Source organism: Thermobia domestica, chromosome 4 (genome assembly GCF_964235325.1).
Source record: "Thermobia domestica chromosome 4, izTheDome1.hap1.1, whole genome shotgun sequence".
Lineage (NCBI taxonomy): Eukaryota > Metazoa > Arthropoda > Insecta > Zygentoma > Lepismatidae > Thermobia > Thermobia domestica.
In genome coordinates this window covers 277,302,899-277,326,306 of record NC_137457.1, presented here as the reverse complement: position 1 = coordinate 277,326,306, position 23,408 = coordinate 277,302,899, and the positions used below count along the sequence as shown (strand labels likewise).

Here is a 23,408-nt window from a genome sequence, read left to right as displayed (position 1 = left end):
AAGCAATGAGAACCATCACAGTCCACTTCAAGAAAACATCAATAGTGGAAATTCATGAAGATCGTTAGCGACACAAATCAATAAAAAATCAAAAGATAAGTAACCGTACAAATTGAAGGCATGGGATTCCTCCCGAAACTTTCCCCTCACACAAAACAGCCAAGTCATGTCTTTGCATGTAACACTCAAGTAAGGTTCAGCGTGGTATCTAGCAGAGATGAGATTCAAGAGCATGAAAGTTATGCTGCACCAGACTATATTTTTTGTTCTGTATTCTTTCTAGGGAATTCTTATTTTTACCCTAGGGATTTGCAACAAATTCCCTTGTATGAAACCCAACTTTATTGTTCCAAAAGGTATAGTGGTATACGAACAAGTCGTCATATTCTGCCTTCCATACAAGTATCGTTCACAAAATTCCACACTTCTGTCGCAATGCGAAAATAGTTTTTGGGCGAAATGAGGCTTTCGTGATTAATATTGTAACTCTTCATGAAGAACAACATGACAAATAGGGTGACTGTAGCCACTTTTCCTTATGGCCTGCCTTGTGAATTTGAGAGGACTTCGATCGAATATTTTTTTTTCCCGAAAGGTACCAGTTCTATGGATTACATACAGTTCCACACTGCTCATAAGCAGTATTTTTCTGAGACTGTTTTTTGATTTCTTTTGCATTCATAGGCTACAAGTTCTATGAATATTTGCTTTACTACTGGTAATCGTTATTTTTCTGTTAGAGTTTTTGATTTCTTTTGTGTCAACAAGAGAATGTTGATAATGCTGACTCTTCTACCATCTTTGCATCTAAATGACAAGCGATCACGTCATATCTGGCAACGATTTTAACTCTTTTTTTTTTTAATGGTCGGTCGACTACTCATCTCTAAAAGAATAAAAAATAAGCACATAAAATACAAAAGAAATAATTAAAAATTTTAAAAATTGACATACACGGTAAAGTAAAACAACATATATTCCATTATAATATCAAAATAACATTGAGATATATACACACTTGAAAACAGTTAGTTACTTTCTACCCATTGGGTTGGTGAATTACTACAATGTAGTTAAAAAATCCCAATATGTCTATTGCAGAGCATACTTTATAATCCTGCGAACTTAACAACAGCAGTGGGTCTAAGGAGCTATTATAACGAAATCCCAGAGAGGACGAACGTAATACTAGAAGGGTAGAAACAATAATTTACATAATTTACCAAGTTAATTGTTCACGTTTTATTCTTAAATTCAAAATTTTTGAGCTGTGAAAAGAGTGTTGTACAATAAATCTGGAAATATAAAGAACATTCAATCCCTTGTGGATCTACAGGATCATATCATTGAATCGTGTCCACAAACTATATCAGAGACTAATCGACATGTTTTTCAGAAGTGAGTTCTAGGCTCACCAATGCGTAAAACAGAAGGATCAACGTATGCACCACATTCTGTAGACACCCATTTTCCCTGTGTTTCCAGACGTTTGGGACACTCTGAATATCTTTCGCCCATAGCTCCTATATTTGAGAATTAAGTAGTCCAATGGTTAGGGCTTCCAGGTTTTCAGACTAAAAAATTGGTATACTTTATAAAAATTGACAGTACAATGTACCCTGGATTACGAACTTAATCCATTCTGTAATGCTACTCGTGTACTGAAATGTTTGGAAACCGAAATTAATTTTCCAATTGAAATTCTGTGGCTCCGTGCATGAAACACATAACCCACAAAATTTTGAGCATGGAGATAATGGTACCCCTGTAGAACTAGATCTTTAACACACCTCATCCCTTCAATCGTTAATTTTGCATATGAAGTAATATGAAAGCATCAGAGATGGTAGCGTAGTCTAGATATCTTTAATAAATAAATTTTCATGCATTTAGACTTGATTTTCTGTGAACTTGTACGAGTTATGAGTTTCATGCACGGAGCCACTGAATTAATGTAAATACTTGTACAATTAATCTGTTTTAGCCACAGAAATATGTTACTATATGTATGTATGTATGTATGTTTATATTTTAAGTGTTTTCTGAGGTGAAGTATATAGAATAAAAATAACTTTATCCTTTTTAAAGACACTAAATTAAACAAAGCAGTATGACGGCTAAAAACACAAAAAAATAAAAAAAAAAAAACAACAAAGAATAATGTTTAATCAGAGCACTTTGATAGATAATGTTTACGGCAAACACGCGAAAGCACTATTAGGCGCGTGAAATTCTGGGTACCCCAAAATATTGTTCATGAGCCGAGGGAAAAAATGTTCAGAAAACTTGTTCGTAAACCGTGAGTCCACTGTGTAGTCATAGTTATGCACTTGCTTTTTGCTGAATTATCATAATTCATTAAATAATACAACATTCATCCACAGTGATTAATAAAAGCGGCAGTTTTTATACATTGCGCGAATAACATTAACTTAAGTTTTTGGAGGAAAAGACAACATTAACGTATGTTTTGGAGGAAAAGACAACATTAACTTATGTTTTGGAGGAAAAGACAACGTTAACTTAAATTTCGGAGAAAAAGACAACATTAAACTTATGTTTTGGAGGAAAAGGCAACATTAACTTATATTTTGAAGGAGAAGATAACATTAACTTATGTTTTGAGGGAAAAGACAACATTAACGTATGTTGTTGGAGGAAAAGCCAACATTAACGTGTGTTTTGGAGGAAAAGCCAACATTAACGTGTTTTGAAGGAAAAACCAACATTAACGTATGTTTTGGAGGAAAAGTTAACATTAACTTATGCTGTGGAGGAAAAGCCAATATTAACGTATGTTTTGGAGGAAAAGCCAACATTAACTTATGTTGTGGAGGAAAGGACAACATTAACGTATGTTTTGGAGAAAACTCTGGAATATTTGGGGTTTTGAACACACATTGTAAATCCGGAACATCTGGGAACCCTACCAATGAGGACAAACGTATCAGTTAAGTCGAATCAATATGCTATTAGATCTTTTTGATTGGTTGATTAGTTTGGAGTCAGTCGTCGCCTTTAGTACCCAGACTATGATACATGGGCCTACAGCTTAACGTGGGAACCGAACTTTCACTGGGAATCCAACCCGGGCCTTCCGCTTCGAAGACGCGCATGCTAATCACATAGTACGAAGAAACTCACCTTATGGCTCTTTGTGGTAACAACCTTGGTTCTACACATTATTTGATTTTTTTTTTTGTCCATCTCTTATAGAACATAAGTGAAAATTTTGGGGCGTAAAAGTAAAATAAAATTGAAGATTGTAGAACATAATATGACCTACCATATACAAGAAAATGTAACTTGCAAAACTGATTGTTTCAAATAATTTTGTTATCTTTTTCAAGGCTCAACCTAACAGGCGAACAGGGGTATGTGAAAGTGATGTCTTCATTATGAATGGAGGGACATCAAGAGCACATCGTCTGTGTGGGCAAAATAGCGGGCAACATAGTAAGTATATATTTAATTTAAGGACCTTTTTAAAATTTGTGAATTTTGTTGGAACTTTCAAGTAGATAAGAACCGTTTCCCAACAGTAGGCGAAAAATGGCGCTGAAGACAACTGTAGAGCTGGATTGAGCTTGTTACTAGAATCGTGTCGTCATTATCCGCATTAGTTACCTAGTAATAAGCCTATTTCATGTTTCTCGGAATCTTTATACTAGTGTGGCAGATGATAAAATTCGCACGCAGTGTTGCAAGGTCATGTAATTTTGTTTAAGTGTAATTTTGTATATAGATATTAATGAAAGAGGAAACAGCCAATTTTTTAACATACCAGATCCTCTGTAAATGTGAATTCTATAACATAAAAAAGAATGAAAAGAGTCCAGTCACTCACTTTTTCATTCTTTGTGTGTTATGTAATTTTGTATATTTGGATGACATTTTTACTAATCTAAACTTCAAACAATATGTAGGGTGTTTCACAGTTCCTGTTACAGCATTCTGGAATCACAGCTTATTCACAAAATCAAGCCAAAAAAGCCTATGTGGAGAAAAAATAAAAATGGGCATTGATTTTGAATTATGGGCTGCGATCTTTGAGACTACGAAAAAAATTTACTTCTTGCTTTACAGGAGGAAAAGTGATTTTTTTTTTTTTTTTTTTTTTTTTTTTTTTTGAGAAAGTCATACTTGAACTAAGCAGTAATATCCAATTTAGGATTTTGAAGATAGTGCGGAATGAATTCTCTATATGAAGTAGATAACGAGCAAAGCTACATCATCATGAAAAATTCCGTCTACATTAGTGGTTGCTCTTGAGACAGAGAGAGAGAGAGAGAGACTTTTTCCCCCTAGAAGCTAGGAGAAGAAATCTTCATACAGCTTCAGAAAACTGTATAAAAGAATTAATACATAAAGCAATGTTTCTTCCTTTAGTAATAAAATTTTAAAATTTTCATCGATGGTACCTCGGCCGTCACTGGTCCGGAGCATCTTTAATGTTTTAAATTAGATTCTGTCGACTAGTTTCAGTATGAATTCTGAAATTTTCCGCACGGCTTCTTGCGTAACCAAGAGTTTTTTTTTTTTTTTATGTGGTTTCAATCTTAAATTTTACCTATTTATTACGAAGCCCTAAATCTTAGAAACGAAGCTGACTTTCACTTTCATTCATGATGTGGCTTTGGCTTGTTTCAATGAATAGTATCACATCTCAAACATTGTAGAAGCAGAAATTGTGATATACAATGTATGTGTACAGTACTATTCTTTTATTAACATGAGATATTTGTAGCATCAAATATCGTATTTAATTTTTCACCTTTTCACCTTTATAACATAAAATTGATTGGAATGCATTGTCCAATCAATTTTATATTATAAATACATGTATGTGTGCTCGATAAATAAAGATGAAATCAATCAATTAAATGAGTATATAAATTGTATTTCATAAAGTAAGGGGACATTTGGAAAGATATCGGATGAGGGTCAAAGATTTGGATAAAATGAGGCGCATCTACAGCTGTAAAGTCTAGATTTAGTTTTCAAACATTAGAGAAAGGATTGTTTAACTAATATTCTCATTAATTTCAGTAGAGTTATATAGTTTTATGCTTTTTAAACAAGACATATCTGTATATTAATAGTCCTGAGAAAAGCTACTACTAGTTATCTCGTCTCTCTGTTTATTTATTTATTGAGAAATATATCTAGTGGCGAACCTCGGTTTCTTACGGTTTCACACAAATTACGTCATTTCAGATTTCCCATCCTCATTCTCAATATGTCCGTAGATTCCTCAATTTTGAACCTCAAAACCGTGGCACCATCAACTGCTATATGAAGTTACTAATTCCGCATATCTCAATGTCTCTGATGCAATAGTACCAATTGTGAGGATCGTTTTCAACTATTAAGGCAGAATACTACATATAATAGAACATATTTTCTATCTAGATAGATAATACATCTATTTTGATAAATTATCAACAACGAAAACATTACTAATTGATAATATTTCAGAGTTAGTACATCACATCTCAACGTAGAACTTTGATAATTACTTTTCCACTTAATAATACATAAGATAATCAAGACTTCAGAAGAAAAAGTAGGTAGTATGATTAATATATTTCAGAATATGATGTCTTAAGTGTCATCAAATTGTTCCTTACTTTTGGGCTTCGGTTATCTTTATTCATTATTATTATTATTATTATTATTATTATTATTATTATTATTATTATTATTATTATTATTATTATTATTATTATTATTATTATTATTGTTAATAATAATAATAATAATAATAATAATAATAATAATAATAATAATAATAATAATAATCATCTTGTAGTTAAAATATGTTTTCTTATGGTCACAAATTATAAGCTACCAGTGTGGGCAATCATATATCAGATATATTAACGTATAGGTCACACAAATACAACGTTCAAGTTGTAACACTTCTTGTAAAACTCTCTTAAAAGTAACACAACAAATGAATACTTAGAATCTATAATGATGAAGAAGAAACCAATTGAGAATTTGTATGTAAGAAGGGCCCATAACGGGAAACCATGTTTTGACAAAATTGCGTGTAAACATTTCAAACATAGATGTAGCTTTTATTTAACGTTTGTACATGTGCACTCTACAAAAGAAACATGGATTTATTCTTTTTCTTCTACAAAATATAAATAAACTAAGAGTTTGTTTCACTATAACATAAATATCAATGTTTTTTAAAAGGCTTACATAGGCCCTTTTAAGAGAGAACGACTTTGCAGGATTCTCGCGTATATGTATCGCAGCAGTCGTGTGATACACTTGGTGAAAATGAATTAAGAAACGTAACTGTAAAGTAAGGAACACAGTATAAAGTAAACAGAACAATATATGTGTAACAATATTACATTAAGGTAGTCCATGTAGTATGTAGAAACTGCACTGGAAACAATCTATGCATTAGGTAGGGCTAGTAAAAGCTACTCATGAAGATGAACGTCTGCATCCCTGCTGTCTGGTTCTTGGTTTACATTTTGGGCTTGACGGAGCACTTCTTTGTACCAAGCAACAGTATCTGGGTCCAGAAAACGGAACAATCTCCGTTCGTCTCGTTCTTTGGCTGAGTTTCGTCTACTCTGTAGTAGGCCTGACAGCAGGGCATCTTGTCGTTCCTTTGAACCATTCCGTAAAATTGAGCAAACAACTCTTCTTGTTCCTCATCATTTAAGTTCTTGCAACATTTACCTTTACAGCACGTGTCCAGTAATGCAAATTGCTTTTCGGAAATATCTTTACCACTACTTGTTATATAGCTCTAACCTGAGTTCTTTTTCTTTACCTTTGCATTACGATCGCTTTTTGACTGTCTCTTCTGTTTCTTCGGACTATATTCGAACTCGTGCTAGCACACTGCGACATGTTCAACGTTGTTCAAACTACTACCTCACCAACATAACTGCAGCAGATACTCGCTTTCGTCTCATGATGACCTCTAATCCTTTACTGTAGCAACGGGACTTACGATATCGAAATGAAATTTTGCAGGTTTATAGAGTTAATACCAAAGAATTTAAAACTGCAATCTCCCCCCCCCCCCCAAAAAAAAAAACTATGCCGGTATGAGCCCCTATTACATAGAACTCCTCAATTCTTGTTACAATCCTGACATTGAACTTCAACGTACTTAGGATATCTTTCTCAAAACTATCAAATTAGGTTAGTAATAAAGTTAATGACTATTTTACACAATACTATTGTTGTACATTTTACACTAAAACTGCAAATCACTGAGCAAAGCAACTTTTATTTAAAAATAATAAATGTGTGACAGTACATATTAGCTTCATCAGACACTGTTTAGCTGAACATATTGGTTTCATCAGACACTGTTTAGCTGAACATATTGGCTTCATTAGACACTGTTTAACTGAACATATTGGTTTCATCAGATACTGTTTAACTGAACATATTGGCTTCATCAGACACTGTTTAACTGAACATATTGGTTTCATCAGATACTGTTTAACTGAACATATTGGTTTCATCAGATACTGTTTAACTGAACATATTGGCTTCATTAGACACTGTTTAACTGAACATATTGGTTTCATCAGATACTGTTTAACTGAACATATTGGTTTCATCAGATACTGTTTAACTGAACATATTGGCTTCATCAGATACTGTTTAACTGAACATATTGGCTTCATCAGATACTGTTTAACTGAACATATTGGTTTCATCAGATACTGTTTAACTGAACATATTGGCTTCATCAGACACTGTTTAACTGAACATATTGGCTTCATCAGATACTGTTTAACTGAACATATTGGCTTCATCAGATACTGTTTAACTGAACATATTGGCTTCATCAGACACTGTTTGAACATATTGGCTTCACCAGACACTGTGACGACAGTGTCTGATGAGGTCAATATGTTCAGTTAGTTCGCGAAACTGTCACTTGGTTTGCTCAACGATTTGTATTTTTAGTGCAAATTATTTAAAATAGCAAAACTAGCATGAACTGTCATGAAATTAGTTATGGTATATTTATAATTTAGCTGCGAACACTTACACATATTTAATCTTGCAATATGTCAGATGAAAAGTTATTTCGAAGTTGTTACGAACATAATTATATTCTTTTAAAAAAAATATATATTTAAGAACTGTCAAAGTTAAATGTAGTGTAGCAAATCCTCATTTCAGTATTAAAATAATGTTATATGGAATATAATTAATTTATTTATCATCAAAATGTTAGTAAAAATAATTGCAGTAACACATTGAGATGATCTACGTTTTTTGATGTGACGATATAAATAAGCATAAATGCAGATTAAACAGCTGGCTATCAATTTAATCAATCTTTAGCTGGACACTGTTGAACCAGGTGAACCTTAAAAATGTTTTACACGTTTTGTTATTTAGAAGTACGTAGGCCATCTGATGCAGCCGAAGATTGTTTCTGATTATCCACGAGTAACTGATTCTGTAATTTTGGCCCCTTGATTCTGAAGCTCGTATTAACTGTTCCGTATCAATTTCGAACTTCCATAAACTGTTGTTGTTCCAAATCTTCCTTAGCTTGCTGTACATTCACTTGGTGTACCGTTCCCTTACCTTGATCAAGCGTAGATTACATACAGATAAGAGATAACGTCTGCGCCAATGTTAATTTCTCTTGAGAATTACTTTGATATGTTACTAATTATATTTCACTAATTATCAGACACTGTAGATGGAACACATCCAATAAGGATTACTTCACAGTCGCTAGTAATACAGCTACTTAAGTCAATAGATAGATAAACTTATTGTGGGGAAATTCGTTTACTCTTCGTAATGCCAAATTTATTCAGAGAATACACTTGTGCACTCCTTATTTAAAGTATGGAAGCTACTTCCATAAAATATTTTTATACTTTCATTAAGACTTTCAGTCCACACTCGTTCTATAATAATATAGGGCCTTATTATACAGTATTAATACAACTTCCTCCATTTGCTAACGGATGAAACTGCACGTTAATATTTTTACAATATTAAGAAATTTTAGGGTATGTAAATCGGCTGCCGTATTGTCCTCCCACGTCTACTATATAAAGCATACAACTTGTTTATATATACCCAACAATGAGGTCAAATTATTTAATTGTTGTACTGAGTATCTATGCCGAAGAATTCAGTAATGTTATATATAAATAATGCTTTTAATTTTTTTTTTAAAGTGAAGGTTCATATGACTATAACAGGGACATTTCTTCGTTTTCAAAGTGAATTTTCATTATATATAAACTTAGAAAAATTAGGAAAATTTTAAAAAATTAAAATTTCAGTTCATTTTTAAGAAAATAAAAAAATAATTCTTTATATAAAGTAAATTATTGGTACCGGTATTCAACACCGTTAAAAGACTTCATTGTAAGTGTTTATTTTCTTCTAATATTAACGTTAGCATTTCTAGGACAACATTTGTGGCCTACAGACGTAGCTCATCGATAATTATTTTGTATTATGAGTATTGCAATACACGCATGTATGTTATTTTAATTTATTAATTTTGCATGACAGTTTACTATGATGTGGAGAATGTGGAAGATCCAATTGTCATTGAAATGAATCTTACAAGGGAGAATATTGGACGACTGTGGGAGATTAAGGTAAGTACAAACTATTAACTTTTTAAAATCGTTTTAATAAAAATAGTTTGTTTTTTATTATTTTTATATCGTTACTGCGTATAAAAAAACCGTGAAAAATACGTTTCTGAATAAATGTAACATGCTCGTATCACAATTCAAATATAATTAAGTTATCGGTTACATTATAACAAAATATGGCACCTTACATATCTATTAATTGCAATATCAGCAAACTCTTTCAAATGTTTATTTCTTTCCAGCGAGTTTTTTTTTTTTTTTTTTTTTAATGTTACTTACGTTTTTAGTCAACACACAGAAAAGCCAGGTGTAAAAGACGACTTCATCCTTGCACTCAATATTCGTATTTCTAATAAATAAGAAGTTTAATCAGAATGTAATCGATGTGCCAGTGAAAACTTTTCCTTCGACATGAAGCCTCGGAAATAACTTGATAATATTTCAGTTAACAGATATATAAAATGAAGCTCTGTTTTGTTATTTAAATATTTTCCTCACTCTATCACTTGACAATTTATCAGTTACCTACTATATAACTGATGATTTAGATTCATTTAAGTAGAGATGAGCAATGCTAGTTTGATTCATAAACTGATGTAACTTTTCTTTTTTAAATAACGTATACCTGTTTTCATGGACAGTAACGATACAGAAGTCCTATATGTATGAAGCATCATTGTTTATTGTTATTAATTTTGTATGTGTTCTTTAAGATAATTATTAATCTCAACAAGTAGTGAGGATATTGCAAGTTCTCAAAACATATAGTTTCCAATTTTTAGTCATGCAATAAAATTGGCCATTTTCTAGATAATCTAAGATGGTAGTAAGGGAGACAGCTTTACTAAACTTAAATATACCTGGTTTTAAAACTTGTTTTAGTTGAAACCAGAGTGTAGGCTGAAGAGAAACGAACAGGTCAATTAAACCCCAATTTTTCTCCCTTGAAATTCAGTTGCTTCATCTTCAAAACTGAAGTAAATAAAAAAAAGTTTCAAAAAATCTTACGAAACTAACAAGGAACTGAGCAGGCACGTAGCCAAGGGGGTGGAGTGTCCCCCTTCGAAACCAGAAATGAAAAAATTAAGGAAGGATGAAACGAAAAGAAACGAGTAAAAGAAGAATCAGCGCTAAAAATAGAAAAAATAAAAAAACTACAGCAAGTTTTTGGTTACTCTTTCTTATGAGAAGATTGGTATTACTTGCAATACATGGTGGGAGCGGGATACCCTGGAAAAGTCAGGGAATTTGAAATTTCTAGAAAAGTTACGGAATTCTCAGAATTTCTGCTACTAGTCAGGAAAATTTCAAGCTTTGCAAAGCATAATGCCGTTCTGTAAAAGAGTGGACATTTTTTAAAAATAATTTTTCGTCATCGTTTCCCTGCATTATCGAACATGTTATTTCAGAAAGAGTTTTCTACTACCCCTTTATCCTGTCATTAGAAGCAGACAGTAGTTGACGGAGTAATGAAAACAAAAAGGTTATGTGGAAAGGAAGCTCTGTTAACATTTGATTCATCAGAGAAAGGAACGCAGATATTGTAAAATCCTTTTCAATGCCTTTTATATTCTTTTACTCGAGATTTCTTCATAGTTTTTTATTAAAATACGTAGTAACATATCCTCATTTTATTGTCCTAACAAATCAATATATGTTGCCAGTAAAGTAGTTTAAGATTGATCGACGTCCTGGGCCTTCAGTATTTCATGTCTCGCTTCCCCCCCCCCCACACCTTTCCGAAATCCTGGCTACGTGCCTGAACTGAGTTAATAAAGGAGTAGCCACTTATACTATGTTGACATAAAATATTTAACTCACAATCGCACAAATGTGCTAACACGATATGGAAATCATAGTTTTGAAATGTCACGAAATGTATTATTGCTTTTAGTTCAATTTATTTTGTCTTTATAATCATACATGTTGCACCAATATATGTAGTAGCGACAATACATACAGACATATATAATTGAATTTTTAGTATAGTAAACTAATTTGAAAATATAATAAGCTTACATATAAAAATATACCATTTGAATACTACCATACGTATTCGTTACATGTCTAGAAGTACATTACATATCAATATCTCCATTGTGTATCTAGAAATTCATTCACAGAATAAAAGCAGCGTTCTAATGGATAGCTTTTCGTTAACATTCTACTGTGGATTTTATTCTTACGTCTGGTTTCAATTTATGTGTTGATGATGTGTAATATAAGTTGAATCCTTTTACCAACAGTGAAACATTTTTATATTTCCAATACATATGGCTAAGATAAATGTTATTAAACGGGGACAGAAACAGAACTGACCACAAACAACTCTTGAGACCTCATTAGAAAGAACGAACCAGTAAGCTGTGAAGTTGAGTACAAAACAAAGACAATAAGAGTTTATGAACATCTTTTTTACACTCATATTGAAGTTTGCTTTCAATATCTACAGACTATTTATTACATATATCAGTTTAAAGAATAATATAGATAAAATTTCTTTTGACGATATGAAATATTTTAATATTTACTCGCTCCGAAAAAGCCTATCCGGTTGCAATGATACGAACAGACTTTGGGGGAGATGGCTGAAATTCAGTTCAAATGTAGAAGAGGGTATGTCGATTCTATATATCCAAAATAAAATTGTCCTAAAATATATGGAACATAGACAAGAGAAGCAAGAAAAATTAACATTAATGTGAATGGGAAATCAATGAAAAACAAACAATTCCTCCACTTATTTCAAAAACAAAAGAGGGAGATGGCTGAAATTCAGATTAATTATAGAAGAGACAATTAAATTCTATATTCGAAAAGAAAATTGTCCTAGAATGGATGGAACATAGTTGAAATGGATGAAACATTAACATTAATGTGAATGGGAAATCAATTGAAAACAAACAATTCCTCCACTTATCTCAAAAACAAAAGAGGGAGATGGCTGAAATTCAGATTAATTATAGAAGAGACTATTAAATTCTATATTCCAAAAGAAAATTGTCCTAGAATGGATGGAACATAGACAAGAGAAGCAAGAAACATTAAAATTAATGTGAATGGGAAATCAATGAAAAACAAAAAATTCATCCACTTATCTCAAAAACAAAAGAGGGAGATGGCTGAAATTCAGATTAATTATAGAAGAGACTATTAAATTCTATAATCCAAAAGAAAATTGTTCTAGAATGGATGGAACATAGACAAGAGAAGCAAGAAACATTAACATTAATGTCAATGGGAAATCAATGAGAAACAAACAATTCCTCCACTTATCTCCAAAACAAAAGAGGGAGATGGCTGAAATTCAGATTAATTATAGAAGAGACTATTAAATTCTATATTCCAATAGAAAATTGTCCTAGAATGGATGGAACATAGTTGAAATGCACGAAACATTAACATTAATGTGAATGGGAAATCAATGAAAAACAAACAATTCATCCACTTATCTCAAAAACAAAAGAGGGAGATGGCTGAAATTCAGATTAATTATAGAAGGACTATTAAATTCTATATTCCAAAAGAAAATTGTCTTAGAATGGATGGAACATAGACAAGAGAAGCAAGAAACATTAACATTAATGTGAATGGGAAATCAATTGAAAACAAACAATTCCTCCACTTATCTCAAAAACAAAAGAGGGAGATGGCTGAAATTCAGGTTAATTATAGAAGAGACTATTAAATTCTATATTCCAATAGAAAATTGTCTTAGAATGGATGGAACATAGACAAGAGAAGCAAGAAACATTAACATTAATGTGAATGGGAAATCAATGAAAAACAAACAATTCATCCACTTATCTCAAAAACAAAAGAGGGAGATGGCTGAAATTCAGATTAATTATAGAAGAGACTATTAAATTCTATATTCCAAAAGAAAATTGTCCTAGAATGGATGGAACATAGTTGAAATGCACGAAACATTAACATTAATGTGAATGGGAAATCAATGAAAAACAAACAATTCCTCCACTTATCTCAAAAACCAAAAGAGGAAGATGGCTGAAATTCATCTCTAATGTAGAAAAAAGACTATGTAGATTCTATTTTCTAGAAGCAAATTGATCTAAAATGGACGGAATATAGTAAAAATCATGAAACATGAATATTAAAGTCAATGGAAAATCCTTGAATAATGAAGTCGTCTACATATCTCAAAAAAACTATAATAATGAGATGTCTAATTGAAAGCTTATTGCGAAGACATAATGAAGATCTTAAAAACGATGTATAGCACGTAACATAAATATAGACAGAACATTGTAAAAAATCAAGTTGTTTGAGTAAAATCAATGATAATGATGAAGTATACGTATCTTCTGCAAATTACTCAGGACTCCCCACGCGGAGGTTACGTGCTTGAAATAGCTCACATCTGGATTTTGAATCTTCAGACTAGATTTAGCATGCAACGTGACTTTTTACCTGATCACATGATATAGTCTGGTCCTTATAGAAAACCAAATAGGCCCTTTTCCACTGTGAATTAAGAGTTGATGACTATCAGAAGGAACAGAAATACATTTTGTTTTGACGACAGGTATGTAACTTTAGAAAGCATGCAAAGAACTATATATATATATATATATATATTGTAATGTCCCACGTGGTGTTGTGTATAAACAATTCTACACGCCAGTGTTTACAAACCCCACCACATGGTTTTGCAAGAGGATTCTACACACCAGATGGATCCACTATCACCTGCTGGCTCCTCCCATGGAGCAGGCGATGACAACGGGGCAGCAGCGCCACCGCCACCCGAGGACCCCTATAAATTTGGTGTACGACAGCAACTAGGTACCAGTTTTCTGGTGTCCCTCCTACTGTTTGCCACGGGACATTAGGAGTAACCTAACCCAATGCCTCTAGTCTGATACGGGACTACGCCTATCCTATCTCCTGATTTAGCCTGCTACGGGGCTCTGTCTGGGAATCCTAACCTCAGCCGCTTAGCCTGCTACGGGGCTCTGTTGGTCACTTAACCATCCCTCTGCTTGCCACGGAGCATTGGATTCCTAACTCCACTCTGCTTAGCCTGCTACGGGGCTCTGTAGAGATCCTGTCTGCGACCTTACAGTTAAAGACTACCTGTAACTAACCTTGCAAACTTAGAGAGATTATTTGTATAGTACTTTGTAAAAATACTTTTTATAGTGGAATTTTTATAATAAAAGCCGGTAGTGGGAGTCGATATATATATATATATATATATTAGAAATTGATGCAAAATATTGATGTTCTTTATTAATGCAATTTATTTTAATGTTACATAAATCTTCCTATTTATTAAACACTATAAAACATCTTAATCTGTGCCGTAAATTGAAATAACAACACTTACTACTATATAAATATTGTAGATTAAATCGCATTTAAACGTATAACATATAATAATTTGTATACTGTATCTTAAAAAAATAATATCTGATCAAAGCGAACACTTATTTTTACTAATCCGTGTTAGAGTTTCGGCAGTATATCATTCACGTCAGAGACTGCCTGAAGAAAGTACTGATATATAGCCGAAACAATAAGACTATTAGTAATAATACGCCAGATTTTATTTTTATTTTTTATGTAATACGCAGTTCAAAGCTAGAATGAACATTGTATGTTATTTATAGACAGTAGTATATACATAAAGGATTGAGAACCACAAAGGTTCATCTTCACTTATCAGCGAGAACGGAGACATCTAAAGTTAAAATTCGTCTCTCTTTAGATGTTAATATCTACATTAAAAAATATGCTTTAGAAGATGTAAGAGCCTATTATCAGGGTTTAAGTTGCAGGTGAAGGTGATCACTCTTGTTTATAAATCCTTTTCGTGAAAAAGTAAGATTCAGATCATTATTAAGATATAATCATTTTCAGATAATGCAAATCGGATTTAGTGAACGAGCGCCACCTGGTTGTATGCAGTATTATCAAGGTGTATCAGGTGAGTTGAAATATTTTACAAATATATTTTATGCATAAAATAAAGATTCAAAGAGTATTTAAGGCAAACAAATTTATTGTAACTGTAAAAGAACTGAAACTATATTTGCTTTCAAGGATTGTATACTTGAAATTAAAGCTGAAATTAAAGTTCCTTAGTTATGCTTTAGATCAGTGGTTCTGAATCTTTTCGAGCTTAGTGCCCCCTTAATGCGATTGTCGCTAGCGCCTGTCACTATTTTAACGTAAGACTTGGACAAAGCCGTCTAAAAACCAGAAGAAAAGATTAAAATTAGCCTTAAAGAATATATATGGATGTATGTATCTATTCTTCATAGCTGATTTTAAGGATTGAAGCCTAGAAAGAAAATGTTGTTTCTATAACCTGTCCCCGAAATATGCATTTTTTTTTTCATTTCTAAAAAACAAGCGTACCCTTCTCACTTAAAAAAAAACTGACCAAGGAATGTTCCGTTAATCGACTTTTGTAATGCTATAATAACCAAATTTGATGTCGGTTGAATATCTTTCACCAATAGGTAATAATAATTAATAATAATAATAATAATAATAATAATAATAATAATAATAATAATAATAATAATAATAATAATAATAATAATAATAATAATAATAATAATGATTAAATGTTTATTCGGCAGTAAACAGCACACAGCCACTAGTGTGCCAAAAGAAAGAAAGAAAGAAACGCACATGCAATACTAATTACATCATAAGATTATACATAGGATTATAATTAGATTATAATATAAAGATACAAATGAAGCACAAATATTAAAAATAGAACAAAGAATAACAATACATAAATAAGAAAGCAGATAATTACTGGATATGAAGTTGAAGGTTAAAAAAAGACAAATGATTGTTCCATAACATTCATGAGAATCAAAATTCGCGAATACTCCAGAAATACCGCAAAATAAGAAACAAAATGTCTATTTGTTCAGAATTAAAAAGGTTCCTACAATTTGATAATATATATATATAACAAATCCATACAGTATTTAATGAAAATACAAAATAAAATTAAAACAATCAGTTGCAAACATAAAAATACTGAGAAATTTCATACTTTATTTAAAAAAATAAAAAATAATTTACGCATCTTCTTGAAACTCTTATGAAACACATCAAGAACAGGGTAAAAGTTATTAGCTGTTTCTATACTTCTATATACTGAAGACCTAATTAAATATTTACTCATAAACGGAACAAATTTCCTAATGTTTCTGTGAGGAATTTTTATAGAGAAAAAGTTCTCCAGAAAAAAATCTCCATGCAGAATTCCATGAAAAATTTTTAAGTCAAAGAGCCGACGCCTGTCAAACAGAAGAGGAAGATTAAGATCCGCCCTTATGTCTGCCAAGCTCATACAAAAATAATAATAATAATAATAATAATAATAATAATAATTTACTCATAATATACGTACAGCACTCGGTACGAAAAGAAGCAAATATAACGACCTAGCAGACGAAATCAAAAAAGTTATGGAAATGTCAGAAAGTTACAGTATACCAATCATTATCTCAACTACAGCTATTATCCCTAAAAGTACTGTGACCTAACTGGAACAGATAAACGCAAAACATCTAACAAATCTACAAAAATCAGTAATACTAGACACCCGACCCGTCATATGGTATGGAAGTTCTTTGGAGAAGAACTCTTTAAATAATCTACACTTGCCAAAGACAACCGTCAGATTATTAAGCGGTTTAAACCGAGATGCATTATTATTATTATTATTATTATTATTATTATTATTATTATTATTATTATTATTATTATTATTATTATTATTATTATTATTATTATTATTATTATTATATCTTTGTGTGCTCAATTGAAAGTTTTAGTTGTATCTTATTTTCTTCAATAATGAGTAAAGAACAAAAAAATATTATTATAAACAACTTTTGTAATTTAAAACAGTATGTTAAAGTATTATATATTTTTTCTTATCTTTATGGATAATTCTATAAAAGCACAGTAGGCCTATATTGTATTGTTAAAATTTACATAGCTTTTGTGTTTTATAAATCAATACTCTAAGTCGCTTCTGGAGTGTTTCTTGAATTTTGTGTAATATACTTTTTATAACTTGTTTACTTATGCATATTTTTCTTTTATATGACCAAATCAAAGCTTTGACTGTGGTGTCACTTTCATCAATAAATAAATAAATAAATAAATAAGTTTATTATTATTATTATTATTTGTAAAATCTAAACGTTTCATAATTTGTAAAACGCGTAGTGGTTTTTGTCCAATAAAAAGAACAAAGTCTAACAAGTCATAAAATCTGAAACGCCCCGTAAATAATGTATTGTCCGCCAATCGCCCTTTTTGTTCCCGCGCCTCTTTGGAAACGAGAACGACCAGGTTGAGAACCACTGCTTTAAGTAGCCAAGCAGAGTTCTCAGAATACAGAACGTAAGATTTTACCATTATAGCAATGTTATAAAGTACAGTAGATTTCATAAATTATTCACCTTTCTTACATTCAGTTTATTTAGAGAGGAGAACCGGCTCGAAAGAAAAATCGAAGATGACAGTATTTAAAAGAAAAAAAAAAAAAAAAAGAATTGAAAATTAATTGAAATGTAATTTTATTCTGCGCTAAGTTAAGAATCTCTGGAGAAGAGTACTCCGAGACCGGCGACCTCGGAAAGCTGTTATTTTCTTTGTTTCATTAGTTTATTTTTATCATGATAAACTGAAACTGAGAAGAATTGCAGATAACTGATTGAAAGAATGAGTTATATACTACTATATTCTTCTGTTTTCAATTGCAAAAGTTTATTCCTTGATTCTGTTTAAACCGTCACATTACTGTAGATTAGTCAACAATAGGTATCAGCGCTGCACGTTCAGATCTTTTCTTGAATGTCGAGAGACCGCTGTTCCTCCGCTCTGCTGCCCTTCTGTACCACACATAATGTAGCCCATCACGTTCGCAGCCCTGTTGTTAATGTGATGTGATGATGAACTGTATATACGAAAGGGCGAAAGCAAGCGGAGACTCTGTTTAAAATTTAAAGAAAACTTCTCATGACTCTAACGTTACAGGAAAGAAAAGAAATGAACGAAGTAATAATATAATACTCTAAATATTATCAAATATCTTAAAGAACAACAAACAATGCACAATATTTGGTGGTTCACGTGCTCTTGTGAACTACATAAGGCGACGCCACTATAAAATTTTACCCGGCATAATTCATTATGGAATAGAAAGTTTCTTCTCTTTCTTGCTAGGAAAAGCGTTCGTATCTTCACTCTGATTATAAACAATTACCACCTTTTTTATATAAAACAAATAAATGTAATGACACAAGTAATTTTATTTTATTTTATACTTCAAACAGGAATATTACAAACCTTAAATTTCGCCGACAATGGACGCCATCTTGCGGATATGGATTACAACATATGTATGCGCCAGGAGGAAGGTATGTCACCTATTCACTGTCTTTGTAAAATATAATAAGATTTTGGTTTTTGTTTATATATTGTTAATATCTCAGCTCTTGTTTCGTTGTTTTTTCTACTTGCAATATCAGAAAGGACTCACAGCAGACTCTGATGTATACAGTAACACATACATTTGTCGTTAATAACTTAATTATGCGATTTCTTGTGAAATTAAAATAAAATAAAAAAGTATAAATGTGCTTTACTAACTTTGTCCCGCAATATGTAAGTGGTTATATTTTTCCGATAATACAACCAAAGTTTGGATCTAGAATCCCAGAAATATTCAATTATATAATCATTCATGTAGATCAGAAAGTGCTTAGTATATATATTATGAATGCTATATATATTCTTAATGAAACACACACAGGCCAGATAAATACATAAACAGAGGAATGAACACCCAAAACCTATTTGTTTTTGTTATCTAAGTCATAGAACGTTTAAATTGATTGAAATCTAGAATTCTATTTATTTATTTATTTATTTTTTTATTTATTTACATTTATGGCTTCCTTCACCCTATGATTGAGAGAAAATTAAATTTAATAAATAAATAAATAAATAAATAAATAAATAAATAAATAAATAAATAAAATTCTTCTAGTTACAAACTACGAAGAATATACAAAACTAGTTTTTAAAACATCTTAATTTAATATACAACATATCTCTAATTGAAGCAGTACGCGAAATTACGAACTTTACAAGCTCTATCTAAAACCTGTGTCCATGTTTTAAACCCAATCACGCAGTACACACATAACAACTTTTTAAATATTAGACTATTAACAAAAATCCGTGCTTGCTTACTACAAAATGTTTGGAAAGTCGATGACTTTATTGATAACCGACCGTTATATACCAAAAATATTACATTGTATCATATTTCGAATTATAATAATAAGTAGTGTTTTAATTTTGTACTTTGAACAACCACTAAGCAGAAGGGCAGTACTTTGTTTAGTTGGATTAAAATATGGCAAAGATAAATATTAACAATAATACCAAAGAATAGAATATTGTATTTCCTTGTCATAAATTTATTACATATTTTTAAAACTAGCACTCGGTGTTTTTCCCCTTTTTCATGCATATTTAAGAACTTGTAAGTTAGTTTTGATTGTAAGAATTTGTAACTCGTCTTAGTTTTTCATATTTTCAATTGAGTGTAAGTCACACTGCTGAAGTTTTCATATTACTAAGTTTTCGAATGATAATTCAATACTTCGTAGCTGTAAACAATATTTGGTACAGCCCGACATCTAAAAAGATTTCATTCTTTTGAATAAAACGGTAATCCTTAACAATTTATCCATTAACTAAACTAAGCTCATGGAACCGGAAGATTCAATCCCACGTTCAGAAAAGCTCTTTATTGACTTCTGTCCTTAGTCATTGGATCCAGTTTCTACTTTGTATTCTTATTTCTGTGAGATCCATCTTATTGTCCTCCTCTGTACCTCTTAAGTTTTCTTAATGGTCTATCACCTATTTGGTTTCCAAAATTTAGAAAGCGTCCCTAATTTCCTCTGTCCTGCACAAGTTATCCCTTATTTATATTATCTGAACAAAATCTGAATAATAATAATATGTATATTGAAAATCTTACAACGCAGTATTCCAATAAAATATTTATGAATTGCTTCTAATTATCATTGTAATGGATATACATTGCTCCTTATGATATAAAGAAGTTCTAGTTTCAATCTAAAGTCTTTTATATGTACATGCACAAACTCTCAATTTTAAAATCAGGCAATTGTTTGATCTTATTATTGTGCTTCTCACTTCTATTAATTTAACAATAATAAATTGCAGAACTGACGAATGATATTCAACCGTTATTGGTCTCCTAATTTTTCCATATATATATATATATATAAGGTGTTTCAAAACAACACTGACAACGTTTGGGAGGTGATTCCTGACACCAAGATAAGACAAAAGGTATAGACCAACCTGGGTGCACAAATGCTTCCTTTCGGAGTTGTAAGCTGCCGAAAATATGAAAAAATGAACTTTAAAGGTCCATAGCTTCAAAACTATAGGACCTACCGTAGTCAGATCAAGACTTCACGTAGGAACTAGTATGTGACTTATCAAACAATACATGTTTCAGAATCCTGCAGTGCTTCCGCAACAATTTTTATAGAGGTAGTTGGTGAGTACTTCAAATTATATGCCCGTAGCCAAACTCTCTCTATAAAAATTGTTAATTAGAATTCTGAAACATGTATTTTTGGGTAGCACATATATTAGTTCCTCAGTGAAGTCTTGACCCGACTACGGTAGATCCTATAGTTTTGGAGCTATGGACCTTTCAATTTAATTTTTTCATGTTTTCAGCAGCCTATAACTCCGAAAGGAAACATTTGTGCACCCAGGTTGGTCTATACTTTTTGTCTTATCTTGGTGTCAGGAATTATCTCCCAAACGTTGTTGGTGTTGGTTTGAAACATCATATATATATATATATATATATATATATATATATATATAATATGTATATTTTTCCCTTAGTTTTCTTCACATATAAGGTTACTACTGTGTGATTTTCTACTTTTTGTTTTATGGTTGTTTTCGTATGACTTTTCTTATATAATATAGTTTTCGATGAGACATGCCCGTGTATAAAATGCATATTTCCTTCCTCCCTAAGACTGTATCTAGTGATCGTCTTATCTATCTTGGGCCTCATATCAGGTTAAATCGAAAATTACTGTAAATTTCTCCTATCAGCTTAACTTTGGATTGCGTGAAGATGAGAATAAGTTTAACCATGATTTTTTTTCGGGTTAAAAAGCAGAATTTGTTTTTTAAATTCTTTTTATTTGTATTTTAATATTCTTTGTTTTTCTCCCTAAATATTTTACACACAAGTTGTACAGGGTGGTCCGGAAGTGGGCGTACCCCCCTTTAGTTTCAACAGTATAGTGTTAGTTATGGTAGAATGTCTGTACACAGTTACCTTCAAGTCTTCAGAGTCTTAAGAGTCATAAGAGTCATAAACATCAGTATGATCACCATCCATGTCGTAACACAGCTGAATTCTGCGCCAAGTTCTTGCAGATGTTTTGCGGAGATACTTCGGAGTCACAGGGTGAAGGCGTGTTCCACAGCTGCTCGTAATTCCTGTGTTGTGTGATATCAAGTGTTCCTTACTTGTTGCTTTATGAAATTCCAGTGTAACGTCTTTCGTGAAGCCAAACCGCAACAACTAATCTTGGTTCAATGCTATATGGATTTTGATCACACATTGTTGATTACTACAACTTCACTGCAAATAATTGTTACCAACCAGAAAACAGCAGAAAACAAATGAACATGGATAGCAATGTTGCCAGACAATGCCAAGCAATGTTACCAAACAAATGAGGGTAAAACCTAAAACTGTCAGAAAACACCATTTAGGGGTACGCCCACTTCCGGACCACACTGTATAAAAATAATAATACTTTATTTTTGTCAATAAATGAAACTATATTTATTTCTTTCATTTATTTGTTTCAAGAAAGTAAATTTAAAATTACCAATTTTGTTAAAAAAAAAGTTTTTGGGAAAATGAAATAGCCTTGTGTAGCGGACATGTTCACAGACGATGTGTTTTACCATTTTGAGCAAAAAATAATTAAGGAAGACGATTATTTTGGAAACTGAAATTAAAGAAAAATTTCCAAAATTGAGAAAATACCAACTGTACTGGCTATCATTTCATTACACACAAATACAAAACAAACGCTATTATTTTTTCTATGTTATTCAACGATTTTGAAAATATGTTCGAATTTCTTTTTACACAATTTTTCATCATAACTTTAATGCATTCTTAATAAATGTTTTAATAAACTTAATTTTATTTTGGTTTCCAATGTGAATTATATAATTGTTATCCTTTGTGCCATCTTATTGTTATAATTGTTATGAAAGATGAGTATATTTCATTAGGCAACAAGTGAAATACGCATAGCCGTAAACATCTTTCTTAATTTGATTTTGATTTTTTCTGTCCAAGACTGACCTTTAATTGCTATTTAAGCAGCACCTATTTTCTTTTGCTATGTTCAATGATTTAGAAATTCGCTTGTGCATAACTCGAGAACCGTAAGCCTGCAAAACGTAATATTTCAGACGTCACAGGTCAATGTCTATCATCAGTATGTAGCTCACACTACGTCATACTTCCTATTTCCTTAGATTCTGTCTCTGTAAGTAGACAGTATCTGCTCAAAGGAGTGTTTTAATGCTTGAGCATTTCAACCCTCCCTGTATCTCACTGTATATTATTGCCTATGCACTTATTTATTTTAAACTGAGCAAATTCTT

General features: G+C 31.6%; 1 protein-coding gene across 1 annotated transcript in view; it reads left to right on the top strand.

Moving 5' to 3' along the window:
• LOC145684077 (uncharacterized) overlaps window positions 1-23,408 on the top strand; it is a 112,526-nt gene that overhangs the window by 57,069 nt on the left and 32,049 nt on the right. Inside the window, exons 5-8 of the mRNA XM_081755941.1 lie at window positions 3,351-3,456; window positions 9,544-9,632; window positions 15,516-15,582; window positions 18,974-19,057. Coding sequence (XP_081612067.1) covers window positions 3,351-3,456; window positions 9,544-9,632; window positions 15,516-15,582; window positions 18,974-19,057 — 346 coding nt within the window. The remainder of the gene's footprint in view (window positions 1-3,350; window positions 3,457-9,543; window positions 9,633-15,515; window positions 15,583-18,973; window positions 19,058-23,408) is intronic.